General features: G+C 40.6%; 1 protein-coding gene across 3 annotated transcripts in view; it reads left to right on the top strand.

Moving 5' to 3' along the window:
- The first annotated feature begins 388 nt into the window (after window positions 1-388).
- The window catches only part of LOC133511252 (collagen alpha-1(XX) chain), a 54,788-nt gene continuing 41,085 nt past the window's right edge, over window positions 389-14,091 (top strand). For 2 of the 3 annotated variants that reach the window (XR_009797824.1, XM_061840015.1), the window contains exons 1-6: window positions 389-603; window positions 6,233-6,349; window positions 7,880-7,984; window positions 10,874-11,017; window positions 13,174-13,341; window positions 13,887-14,078. Coding sequence is in view for 2 of the 3 variants with exons in the window: in XM_061840015.1 (XP_061695999.1) it covers window positions 6,238-6,349; window positions 7,880-7,984; window positions 10,874-11,017; window positions 13,174-13,341; window positions 13,887-14,078 (721 nt within the window). In the remaining variant the exon portion in view is untranslated. The remainder of the gene's footprint in view (window positions 604-6,232; window positions 6,350-7,879; window positions 7,985-10,873; window positions 11,018-13,173; window positions 13,342-13,886; window positions 14,079-14,091) is intronic. The other variant, XM_061840023.1, reaches the window with a different exon arrangement.

Genomic DNA, 14,091 nt, shown 5'->3' with positions numbered 1-14,091 from the left:
CAAACTTATTTCTCTATTAAAGGGACAATTCTGATTCACCTTTAATGTGTTATGCTGTTCTGTTTAATCGAATCCTTGTCGAGGACAGTTTTTCATTACAATATTGAAGTGCAGTGTTGTGGTTCAAACTGTTATCGTGGTGAATGATAATAAATTAACCCTCTGCCTGATTTTTCGGAACATTTCGGCCTACAGCACGACTGTATTTGTTGATATTGTCGTGATGGCCTTAATTGGAGAGCCAAGTATTTTTGGAAGTTGTGGTTAGTGTAATACGGGACAGATTTGTGACATCCAATATGGCGGACTCGCTGACGTGTTGCAGCAACGGGCGATTGAGCACAATGCGTGGCCTCAGTACATTTGACGTCTATGGGGGGACGCCCACGAAGGGGAGGATACGGCGAAGTTTTGGAATCACGTTTCCACCTAAAAGACACATTCGCGCACACTCACGAGCCGGTGCAGGAGCGTAGGGCGCAGAACTACAACCGCGGGTGTTTATTTCGGTGCCGTTGCCCGCTCGCATTCGGAAAGAATATGCTCTTCACCTGGAGCTTCGATTAGACCGGATCCCACCCAAGCTGCGGCGTCACCAGGCAGGTAAGCGCTCACCTTGCCGCCCCTCGACTGGCACAACAAAAGCGAGCAAGAACAACTTCGTCCTTTAGCTTTATGTTTTCAATCACGTCATCGTGGATCAACTTGAATTTTTATTTGACCAACTTTGTCTACTTTTGACATTCCCACGCTTCATCACTGACGCGAAGGTGATTCTTTGCTCGACAAAAGTGAAAAAAAAAAAAAATGATGGCTTTACTTTGAGGTAATGTTATTATAACACTACGGGAAATTCAACCATCTTTCCCCAAGCAAGATAATTTACACAATTGCTGAATTTACTGACAAATAAACCTTTTTTGATTTAACACAATATTTGGTGAATTAAAGTGTTTATTTCATGTTTAATGTTATGACTTTACTGTTCAACGCCTGTATTAGTAACAAGTTAATTTATGAACTAAATATCGCTCGTTCGTAGGTGATGTGATTCCCCCCTCCCCATTTTTATGGTATGATGTCATATCCATAGAGTGGGGGTCCTCGGTTTATAACGGTCCTCTCATAGGAATTTTTGAGGTTGTAAAATGCGTGCCACAGACATCTTTGCCAGCGGCGGTAGATTCCGTTGTCACACAGCACAAGACGGCTTACGTATGATTTTTCATTTGATTTCATTGATCGTCTTGACTTGATTTTCATACGTGTTTCCTGTAAGTTTTCGTTATATACATATATATAGTATGAGAATAAAATAAAAGCAGGTTTTTTTTTCACAAAATGTACTCTCTAAGGTTAATACACTTTTTGTGTGTGTATTTTAAGTGGTACAATGCTAGACATATACAGGGGGGGGGGGGGGGCGTCACGGTGGATCAGCTGGTAAAGCGTTGGCCTCACAGTTCTGAGGTCCCGGGTTCGAGCCTGCGTGGGTTTTCTCCGGGCACTCCGGTTTCCTCCCACATCCCAAAAACATGCTACATTAATTGGACACTCTAAATTGCCCCTAAGTGTGATTTTGAGTGCGGCTGTTTGTCTCTATGTGCCCTGCGATTGGCTGGCAACCAGTTCAGGGTGTACCCCGCCTCCTGCCCGTTGAGAGCTGCGATAGGCTCCAGCGCTCCCTGCAAACCTCGTGAGCATAAGTGGCAAAGAAAATGGATGGATGGATATACATGGGGGCCTCTGTTTACAAGAGTTCCCATAGGACATTCAAGGTGACAAACAGGGTGCAATGAACTTATTGATCCAGCAGCAGAAAAATATAATTATTCCTATAAAATTATATGTCACAAGAATGTGTGCTGAGTTCAACATATTGACTTTTTAATTTGATTATTTTTTGTTTGTATAGGGTTGTTGTATTGGCATTATTACTTTGATAATCAATTAATATTTTTTAAAGGCATCCCTTTATTGAAAAAGACAACACTATTTTATTATATCAGAATTGTGTTTCGAAGTGACTGTTTAGAAAAGGCACAAACAAATTTATTACTACTGGTTTGGTACATAACGCCTGTCAAAAAATGGCCAAAAAGGTGTCGTTTTCCAAAGTCAAAACAGTTGTCAGTTAATGTGATAATCAGTTCCAGAAATTATTATTTGTTGAACCTCTAATTCCAATAGTATTAAGTCGGTATTTTACTATATGATTATAATTTTTTGATTTAGCTCTTCAAAACTGAAGTCAACCAAAAGATATCTATATTGTCATTTTAAAGTACTGTTTGTAAGATGGACTTTAGCTGCTTAATATGCCTGTATTACAATACATGATTTAGTTTATTATACTACACAATTTGACAACGAAGCTCCAAGTAATGTTGGTATTATTGCTCTGCACTTCCAGAAATGATAAAAAAGAGGGTCAAAATAGAGTCACCAGCTTTCTCTAACAGGACTACTTTTTGTTTCAGACGGGCAGACTCTCAGTCAATCGGTGACACGCAGCAAGTCGGGTTTAAGGCAATATTCAGGCAAGCACAGACACATGACAGGCATGAGAAAATCAAGCGCATCAGACCTATGATATCATGCTTGAAATCTTCTCCGGTTGTCTTTATCACTCCGGAGATTGTTATGTTTAATATCAACAACTTACTCAATGTTCTGTCCATCCATCCCATTTTGTATACAGGGACACACGTGAGCTGAAGCCTGTCCCGTCGTATTTTGGCCAAGAGGCAAAGTACAGTTTGGACTGGTCAGCATTCAATCAGGGGGGGGCATACTGTATAACACAACAACCGTTCATACTTATGGACAATTTCAAGCAGGGGTGGGAAAATGTGGTCCACTGACCAGTGGCCACAAACAATACAGCCTGCTCCATTTTTTAAATCATGCCCATGGAGCATTTATGGAATCAAGAGTACTTTCATAATTTGTTACATTTATTTTTTTCCCCCCTTAAAATTGGTAATTGAGAAGTGTTCCCCATTCACCATATTTTAAAATTTACTTTCTATAAAACTGATTGTCAGGTTTCAAGAATAAGAATTTGCATGATAATACTGGTTGGAAAAAGTCCTTTTTCAAGCTGTTCTAGTTGGTCTTTTCTGGCTGGCATTTGCGACGGTCTGTTTTCTCATCATTATGCTCAACGTAAATAAGCTTTGCTTTCATTGATTGTTCATCTTTTCCGGTTTACAGATGGAAAACAGTTTGGATTGGTGCAGAACACTGGCTCTGCTATTGTGTCTCGATAGAAGCTTGGGGCAGCCAAGCATTGATAACTATGTCACGTTCTTTGGTTATGCGTTCAAACTTGCATCCCTCGTAAGAATTTGATGTTGATAGAGATATAGGTAGATATAGATGATACCTGTATTTTGATCTTATATTCGTCATCCGCTCCCATTCATTGGAATTCAACCTCCTGTGATGATTATTGCTGGCGAAAATGACCACTAGTGTCACATTTTCATCCACTGTGACGTCATAAGCTGTGAATATAGGAAAGTATTGTTGTAAAACAAAACATATAATACTTAATAAACTGTATTTTTATGGTTCAGTTATGGTTAGTGGCTGGGACTTACTTGCTTAAAAGCAGGAAATGCTGTGTTGATGTTCGCTTGAGTTGAGTGGGTGGCTACTAAGCAAGAAGTGGGTACGTGGAGGAATATTCATTGAAAAAGCTTCAAATTCACCTGTTGTCAAACCCCCCGTTATAGATTGTCTTTTGTATTTTATCGGCAAACTGCTTAGATGCATCCATCCATTTTCTTTTGCCGCTTATTCTCATGAGGGTCGCGGGGAGTGCTGGACCCTATCCCAGCTGTCAACGGGCAGGAGGCAAGGTACACCCCGAACTGGTTGGCAGCCAATCACAGGGCACATCGAGACAAACGACCAATCACATTCACAATCACTCCTCGGGGAAAGTTAGAGTGTCCAATTAATGTTGCATGTTTTTGGGATGTGGGAGGAAACCAGAGTGCTTGGAGGAAACGCATGCAGGCACGGGGAGAATATGCAAACTCCACACAGGCAGGGGCCGGGATTGAACCCGGGTCCTCAGAACTGTGAGGCCAACACTTTACCAGCTGACCCACAGTGCCTCCCAAACTGCTTAGATGTCAAACTTAAACCTTGTCACAGACTCATCTGACCTGATCTGATGATGAAAGGGGACCTTTAAAATATTGTCTGTTCAGTCCTTATGATGGTGAACAGTGTGACCCTGGAACACACAACATTCGCTGTGGGATAATTTGTTATAAATTTGAAAACGTCTATCATTTTAACCTTAGAGGTTCCAAACAGAACAGTTTGCATAGATTTTTTTTTTTTTTTTTTTGGTACTTTTTCTTGGGGGGCGGGGATTTGGCGGGGGACACTATTATAACTAAGTTGTCCCATTCTAACTACTATCTCCTCCAGGTATACTGACAAAAGCATTCAGAGAATTGTGGGAATGAGGTTTATGAGCTCCTTTAAAGAGCAGTGTGAGTCTTAATATTACAGACCTGTGTATGTCATTACCTGTGTAAAGTCCGAGGGTCTGTAATGGAGGGACAGCACCAAAGCACTTGTAGTCAGACTTGGTCATAAATCATTTCCCACGGGAAAGAGGATCATTGGACTGTTATTGCCATGACTTCCGACATCCCAACAGTACACATCAGCACTTCTCGGGAAGACAATCACTTACCTGATACTGGTTAACCTCTATTTTTGCTACTATTTCAAATCAGTATTTCACATCATTTCCAAGTTTTTTTTATTTAGTTATTGATTTTCGCAATCATAAAGATCTTAAATTCTCTTCTAAATAGGCAAGGTGCCACATTAGACATGGCGCCTTACGATGTGCTCTACCTTATGTGCATACTGAGGTCCAACATTTGCAATTGTTGTTGTGTGACTTGCCCAGCAAAGTACACTTAATCACGCTGGTTCCACTGTCAACTTTCCTTTTACTTTGCTGCTTGTAGCACCGCTGTCTTTCTTTTTGCAAAGGAAATACTGGAAAAATAACCAAAAAAAAACAGTCTTGAGAAGCACTAGCGCAGGTGCGTGCTCACACTATGAGCACACACTCGGCGTACTGTGACTGACTGCTAGAGTCCGAGTGAGCAGCGGCTGGTCTCGGCACCGCCCCATATGCATACATAATTGCTCCGTTCAACTGGGCCACCCGGTCAGCCTGTGTTTCATGTGTTCGGACATCGAGAATTGGGTTGAAAACTGAGACATTTTTTACGCAGATTATTTTTTTATTATTATTTTTGATTGAAAACCGATGTGTACTAGTACTGAGGCGTTCGAATTCCGAGACGGAGATGGTCACAACTGACTCAGTAAGGTGCAGTAATTGATGTCGTTTTTCTCACAGCATAAAGTTTATATGCCTGTCTGTTTGTTCTGTTGTTGGTGTTCAATTATCCAGTGCTTTCAATAGTTAAAGCCATTACGATAAAGCCATCCTGGCTGGAGTTGTAAGGGTTTTAACGACTGCAATATTGATGTTGCTGTAGTTTTGCCCTTCTGTGGTATTTCGCATTGTGTGTTAGCAATAAGATAGAGCACTTTTGTAAGCAAGTACTAGGCTTTTTTTTTTTTAAGGATTGAGATTTTTTTTTACATACAGTAGTTCACTACGGTCGGTATGGTGGCCTCACAGTTCTGAGGTCCCGGGTTCAATCCTGGACCCACCTGTGTGGAGTTTGCATGTTCTCCCCGTGCCTGTGTGAGTTTCCTCGGTGCACTCCGGTTTCCTCCCACATCCCAAAAACATGCAACATTAATTGGAGACTCTAAATTGCCCATAGGTGTGATTGTGAATGCGGATGTTTGTCTCAATGTGCCCTGCGATTGGCTGGCAACCAGTTCAGGGTGTACCCCGCCTCCTGCCCGATGACAGCTGGGTTAGGCTCCAGCACTCCCCATGACCCTTGTGAGGATAAGTGGCTAAGAATATGGATGGATGGATAGTTCACTGCCGCCATGTTTCTGTGGTAACAAATTTGTTTGCTCGCAACTAATGACAAAAAAAATGTCAAGATTTCTCAAAACACGCAAGTAATCTGTCACACCATAATCTCTGTACGAACAATGTTTTAAGTATAATTTTTAACATTGTTATCCACCATACAAGTGTACAGCAAAATTGTGGTTCATTATTTATATGACCAAATATTGCTATTGCTTTGTGTTTTTTCAGGTCTCATGTCCCTTCACCAACCAGCCTCTTACTCTCCGTCCTCATTGTCATTTCACTGGATCATGTTGCATTTCCTATTTATCGTTCTGCTGCTGTCATCAGAAGTTCAATGCCAAGGTAGACTGTCTGTCATCACTCTGGCAACACCACATGTGTGTTACTTAAATACAACACTTAACGTTTAACTCCCATAATTCACTCTACAATGTATCATCATTGCGTCTCTTTTTTACAGGTTGCAATTTTCTTGCCTAATTTTTCAAAACAAATTACTAAGGGGATAGACTTGGCACTCTTCCCTTGTATGTTGGTTTCCATTACATTATATACAGTGTGTGTATATATGTTATGGAAATAATCTGTTGCCAACATACTTAAGACATCTTGTAATTGGTTTTTTAACTCAAAGAAATGTAAAAAGAAGTTAACTGCTGTTTTAATTAAATGAGACGGAAAAAAAATACTTATCCTTTGATGACACATGACAGGTGCATACAAATATGGAGTAATTATGATGAAGGTAATTGATTTAAGGTAGCAGAACCTTTTACATTATTGTACAAGTGTATGGAAACTGTATCTGATGTTTCATTAAATTCAAACTATAAAATCCATCTTATTCCCCAGTTTAACAGTTAATAATTATACTAATAATTAATCCAAACCACGGAGCCTTTAATAGGCTGTTTTCTAGGCATGGCAGCGGGAGTTAAAAAAAAAAAAAATTTGCTGCATTCGAGCGCTCACCCTCATCATGCTGAAAATGTGATGTACTGCCTACTAACCAGCCTTCAAGTTGAAGGCGCTTGACCTGTCCATGGAAAAAGGCAGCGAGCTAGCAAATTGTAATATTCTGAACCTTCCTTTTTTCATTTCTTTGGCTCGTCTGTGACATGCATGCAACATAGAGTATACGGTCAAAGATTTTCCCAATAGGACTAAAAATGTTATTTCCAATTCCATCTGTGCACTTGCCTGCCTCATTTTAGAGGGTATCGTTGTTCACTGGGCCGTCAGACACAGTACTCTTCAAACTCCGCTTTGGACCCAATCCGAACCCTTCAGAGATCCATGACCCATACCACACAGGCAGATAGACACACACTCCTGTGGATAAGAAAGGGATCTTTTCACTGTTGAGGATCATATGGTATCCATAGAAGCACTAACAACATCATTTCGTTCATGATTATTCTTCTGTCTTCGCCACCTTTTCACCCTCATGCTCTATCTATAACTCATCCACGTTACGTACAAAACACTGGCACTCTGTAACTCTGTGACGAGCCCCTGACATGACCTCCGACACTCATGGCCCGCCTTAGCATCCTCTTCCTGTTTCTTCGGGCGACGGGAGGACAGGACGCGCTTTGACGGGTGAGGGGGTAGCTGCAGCAGGGGCTGGATGGAGGGTGGGAAGGCAGAAACATGAAAGATGCTGTTTGTTGGGAAATCCCCCTGCTGGAAATCATGCAAATGAAGAAACAAGTGAAAATTTTGTTGGGGAAGGAAATGAATGGCATGGGAATAACAGAAGAATAGGAGAAAGTTCTTGACAATTCCGCCATTTTATTTCCGTCATCTCATTTCTAGGTCCAAGCCAAGTGCTTGACTAAAATCTTGCCGTCATTTTATATCTTTGCCAAGGTCGTCTTAAGCTTACAGTGCTGTCTCAAGACAGACTCCAGATGAAATGGAAAGAAACGGATGGACCCATTCAGAGCTACAAGGTCCGAATAAGACCTATCTCAGGTGAGACTTTTCAGACTCATTTTAAACAAGCAATAGAATTTGGTTCAATTTTTTTGCGTATCTGTCCTGTGTCACAGAGGTACAAAAGTAAAATGTAGTAAAAAGAAATCTCTAAGGTTGAACACAATCAGTTCTGGGACATTGGTCAACTTCATTTGTTTGTCAGTAATTACAGTAAAATACTCGTAGTGGATGATAATATAGAATTCCCCCCGTGTATGTGCACTCCGGTTTCCTCCCACATCCCAAAAACATGCAAAATTAATTGGAGTCTCTAAATTGCCCCTCGGTGTGATTGTGAGTGTGGCCGTTTGTCTTTATGTGCCCTGCGATTGGCTGGCAACCTGTTCAGGGTGTACACCCGCCTCCTGCCCGTTGACAGCTGGGATAGGCTCCAGCACTCCCCATGACCCTTGTGAGGATAAGTGGCAAAGACAATTAATGGATGGATAAATGTGCATTTCACTATTCACCATTTCAACTATTGGCATTTTTTTTCCCATGGCCCACACCCCAAACTATTTGCTGAAAAACTAATTAGCACTTTATTGTGTTGTTTCTGAAATGCAACAGGATGGTGGCGAAACCCTCTCTAAATAGGAACATGGGTCAATAAAATTTGTTGAAGTGATACATCCCGCTTGTCAGGGAGGAGCTGACTTTAACTGGGATATTAGTGGAAGTTCCAGAGATTCTGTACCCTATATACATGGGCATTTCTGGTACATTCCGGAACCAAATTATCTGAGTCATTTATTTATTTTTATGGATGATGCTGGAATGAATATAAAATTATATTTAAGATTTTCTGCACCTTCTGCATTTCTGTAATTCTGCTAATATGGGTGTAATTTACATAACCATCATCTACACAAAGTCTGTCCACCAAAAACTTTGCAGCTGGGCTGAGCGAAAATCCTGTCTTTGGCGATGGGTCTAAATGCACATATCCAGACACTAATTGACTAGTGCAAATCACCAGCTTGCTTTTGAAATGCTGACTCCACAGGTGAAAATGCTTTTATCTGTTTTAGAAGCACTCACATTTTCCCCACACTCTGGTCTCTAATTCACCAGGTAGGAGTTGCTTGCTTCCCACTCGGAATCTTTCTAGTCTCGCTCCCTAGCGTCATGGTAACCAAATCTGTATTTGTATTTGCCCAGCACTATACATTGTACACAATATATGCTTTGGGAAGAATGGGCATAGAATCCAATAAATACTTTTGGCAATGTAGTCTATGTCGCCTTTAAATTGAACGATTAAAAAATGACAATATTAGCAAGCCTGATTCATATGCGCCCCTCACAACTTTTTAATGGATGACCTGGAGTATATTTTCCATGATGATGATCACTTTTTCAAGTCTTTCAAAATAATCCAAAAAAGGCTAAAGAAAAAGCAGAACATAAATCCCCAATTAATCATTTGACATGTTTTGAGTTTGCGTTATTGCTTCTGGTATGTCCTGTGTTATGTCATGCATGATGACTGTTGGAACTGTGACTTTAAGTGGCATATTTTCCCCAACATTTCCAATTCCGAGTTGGACAATCTCAGGGGCATTTGACTTTTACACATTCCACTGTATGACTTTTCGGCACACTTGCTTTTGGCTACCAATTGCATTGTCCTGATTCAATCTGAGGAATGCGAGTCAGTCCCTGCAGCCAGACCCCAAAATCCTGTGACAGCTTGTTGTCTGACCAAAGGAGACATTTGTAGCACCTTATTGTTCCTCTTTTAACAAGGTCAAACACACTCACGGATTGCAGGTGTAATAACCTGTTTACTACACATGCTGTTGTACTGTATATACATGTCCTCCGTTTTTAAAGCTGTTAGACCGAAAGGCCATTGAATTGGAAATGCCTCGTCTTTGTGACAGTATTGCTATGTAAACTAGCAAATTATTATTATTTTATATTATATATTATTTGTCAATTCTCAGTTAATAATTCTTTCATGGACATCCATCCCCCTGCATCAGTGGTCATCAAACATTGTTGTTCCACTTTTTAAATTTTAAAATGGCTCAGTTTATATTTCTTTCTAATATATGTTCACAAACTGAATGAGTGCAGTTGTCCTAATTCCCTATCCAGTTGGAAAAATGATACGATGAAGCGCTGTTGGCTGCATAGTACGAAGATGACACACAACATGTTGCTTGTGGTATTTTTTTGCCAAGTTGTTGGCAACTGGAATGAAAGTGTGTGCAAATCATGTGCAGTGCGCCCAACTGGGTATGAAAGAAAACTTACTGTATTTTTCAAGTCATAATAACATGAACATTTATTTACCACTGGCAGTTAATTCGTCTTGGAAATATGGCAGCAGTAAAAGCAGCAGCAGTTTCTTAAAATTGTTTTTATTGCTCTACGACAGCGTTTCTCAATTTTTTTTACGGCAAGTTCCACCTCACCAACTGCTGTATTTGACTCTCCAAGTTCCACCACCACACCACCACATTGAAATACGGGAGCGTAAACTGGAATAGGCCACAGTGCTCATCAGAATAAATAAATAAATACATAAATAAATGGATAAATAAATAAAAACTACTCAAATAATATCAATTAAAATCTATTGCACATAAAAGTTAAAGATGTACTTAAATGTTCAAAAACAAATGAAACGCACATCTATTGTGTCTAAAAGTTACATACAACTGAACTGTACTGAGGAAATGTACTGTACAATTTGAAATTTTAATAAAGTGATGCTCACACCACACTTTGGTTTTGTGGCATGGATTCTCAATCTGAAAACTTTTCACAGTGCTGATTATGGGATGTACTGTGGACTCAAATAATTCAGTTTCTTTCACATGACACAATGAAATCACTTTTCAACAATAACATATGTCTTGTTTATTTATTTTCCAGATGTGCCGCAGCCAGAGCTCATGTTGACCACCACACGGGGGCGGGCAACCGTTGCCGGACTGGACTCCAGTCAGGAGTATGCCCTCCAAGTTCTCATACTTAATGGGACCACGGAGAAACTTCTGGCAAAGCGACGATTCACCTGTAAGATACGCACTAAGGTGCAATCCAGTTGGGTGACTGGAAGAAGGACAAAATAACCTGATAAATCAGATCTGAGCTATTACTACTAGATGTACTATTTAGCCTTATTTCAACCGAATGAAAACCTGTTTGTCCTGGAAGGTGTTTTTAAGGTAGAGTTAACCTCAACACTAACCCATAAACACTGGATGATGATGTTAAGACTTATCATACAAATATTTAATGTAATTATGTCCACGAGTTGTATGTCCACAGGCTTATAATCACTTCAGGGTGTAGCCTGCTGCGCGCCCAAAGATAGCCAGGATAGGTTCCAGCTAACCTGTGGCCCTAATGAGGACAAACACTATAGCAGCGGTTCCCAAACTTGCTGCACTGCACTTTTTGGAGATCAGCCCCCCCCTGCAAACATTATTGCTTTGGCATAAAAAAAAAACACGAACAACAGCTGGATGTAACTTAATGAAAAATGTTCATGGTAGTTCATGGTTCCAGTCCTAACGCCCCCGTTTGAAAACCACTGCTCTATAGGAAGTTGGATGGATACATTTTATGATAAAATGCAGCACATACATGAATAAATGATGGTAGTCAAACTTAAATTTTGCATAACACTGGATCATAATTTTGTAAAGGAAGTACAGTATTATGTTTAATTACATGCAAAAAGAATCTGATCTGATTCAATCGGACAGAGATGCTGAGAGTTGTATAAAATTCTTTTGACATTACACTTTACAGTATTTTTGCACCTTGCAAATTTCATCTTTTTGATATTTTAATGTTATTTGGTATCACAGCTACTAATCTACAAACCCAGCAATTTGACATATAATGTTTTTTAGATTGTTGCTGAGGTTTTTTCCCCGTTTGATTTTTTTCCTTATGAATGAATGGCACACACAGAAGTCACCGCTAATATATGTTTTCATAGATTCCATTACAGTCCAAATGAAGGTTATAACATTCCTTTCCAACATTTTTGTGGAGACTACCAGTTGTGTTTTTTCTGCATGGCAGGAATGAACTGTAAAGACATCCCGTATAACTCTCACTATTGTTATTGATATGACCCTATAGAACATGTACTTTTAACATTTTAGGAAGTGGTAACATTTCCGTTGAATCTGCGATTGAACCAAATCCCCCACACCATCAGACACAATGATGGATATCAAAGTAGTATGAGAACCGGAAAATTTGTCTTTAAACATACTTTGTATGCTTACACAATTAAAATGACACTGCTGGTATTGGCTCCACACTGTATTCACCCACAATCTCCCCATCCGTTTCATCACCTTTGTAATTTGTGGTATCACTTTTTTGACTTTGTTATATTGTTATATTCGCTCTGGAAAAGCACACCACTAGTTGTAGGATACTGTGTCGAGACACACATGTCCAGGCAGGCCTCAGCAACTCAGCGTGCAAAAACGTGACATTAACTGTCAGCCTGGAATGAATGATGGAAGTCTGGGACTTTCTTTCCCCCTGCCTTTTGACTCTTTCTTGGGCTTTGTGAATATCTCAAGTCCTGTCAATTGTTTCCTCCTGAAACGTTTCAATATTAAATTGTAACTCATCACCTAAAATCCATCCATCTATTTTCTTTTGCCGCTTATTCTCACGAGGGTCGCGGGGAGTGCTGGAGCCTATCCCAGCTGTCAACGGGCAGGAGGCCGGGTACACCCTGAACTGGTTGTCAGCCAATCGCAGGGCACACTGAGACAAATAGCCGCACTCACAATAACACCTGAGGGCAATTTAGAGTGTCCAATTAATGTTGCATGTTTTTGGGATGTGGGAGGAAACTGGAGTGCCCAGAGAAAACCCACCCAGGCACGGGAAGAACATGCAAACTCCACACAGGCAGGTCCGGGTTTGAACCAGGGACGCTTTACCAGTTGAGCCACTGTGGCGCCCACCTAAAATTGAGCCCTTATTTATTTGCTGTAAAATGAGACCCTGGGGCCATTTACAGCCCTCAAGCCATTTTTTAAAATTTGTTTTTTTGTCTCTCATTGGCCACGGTGACCCAAGTTAAGGAACAAGTTTAGTGGAAGTTACTTAGTCAGACATTGTATTGACTCACAAAGTTGGGCTGCATTCATACCATTGAAACTGCTGCTTAAAAGGGCCTCTGTCTCGTTCAGTGGATGGCCTACGCCAGGAGGAGATGATCCGTAGTGGTCAAAGGAGGAAGCTGTTGCCAGGAGGGTCTGGATCAGAAGACCTGGATGATGGTACGGATGCTCTGCTGGCTCTGCCTACCATTCTTTATCCAGACCCTGTTATCACAACTGTGGCTACAATGAATGCAGGTAAATCATTCTGGAACAACGGAACACACATCCATCTCTTGCTATTCCTTAACCTCGATGACAGCTTGAATACAGAACGCACAAGACTCGAGAATGAAATTGTAGTTCTCTCTTTGGCCTTTGACCTCTGGAGCACGCCAGATTGGTACTGTTTACTTTACAGCAGATCAATCTTGTTATGACAAGCAAGGTCAATACCCATGTAAAGTTTATTGTAAAAAAGAAGAAGTTTTTTTTTTTTTTTTGCAAGTTAGTTTAACTGTTCCCAACCATTTCAAAATCTAAATCTCCTACTGGTCTGTACTGGAGTAATATCAACATTCAATGTGTATTGCAGTGACTCTTAAGTTGGTACACTGTGACCACAACAAGCCTTTGCATTGACTTTTTAATCTTGTGAACAATTTACTGAGTTGAAAAATAATTTTAAAAAAAACAATATTTTGATGTAAATTTTCAGCTCGGAAAGGGCGGGGGGGTTGCATGTGACCTTTGGGGATCTTGATTATTAATTACTTACAAGTAGTATTACTTCCCTCTGTCAGAGCCGCCAACTATAGAACAGTCTCTCCCGCCTTTGGACGAGCCCCAGGACAAATCCACCAAGGAGAAAAAGAAGAGGAAGAAAGAAAAAGAGCGAGACCGTTTTAAGGTGGAAATCAAGGATGAACAGGGGATGACAGTGGGCAAAGAGGAGAAAACACACAAAACACCGATTCCCACCCAGACGGTTACAGGTAACCTCTGAGC

This window comes from Syngnathoides biaculeatus, chromosome 2, assembly GCF_019802595.1.
Source record: "Syngnathoides biaculeatus isolate LvHL_M chromosome 2, ASM1980259v1, whole genome shotgun sequence".
Classification (NCBI taxonomy): domain Eukaryota; kingdom Metazoa; phylum Chordata; class Actinopteri; order Syngnathiformes; family Syngnathidae; genus Syngnathoides; species Syngnathoides biaculeatus.
This window is presented reverse-complemented; position numbering and strand designations above follow the sequence as displayed.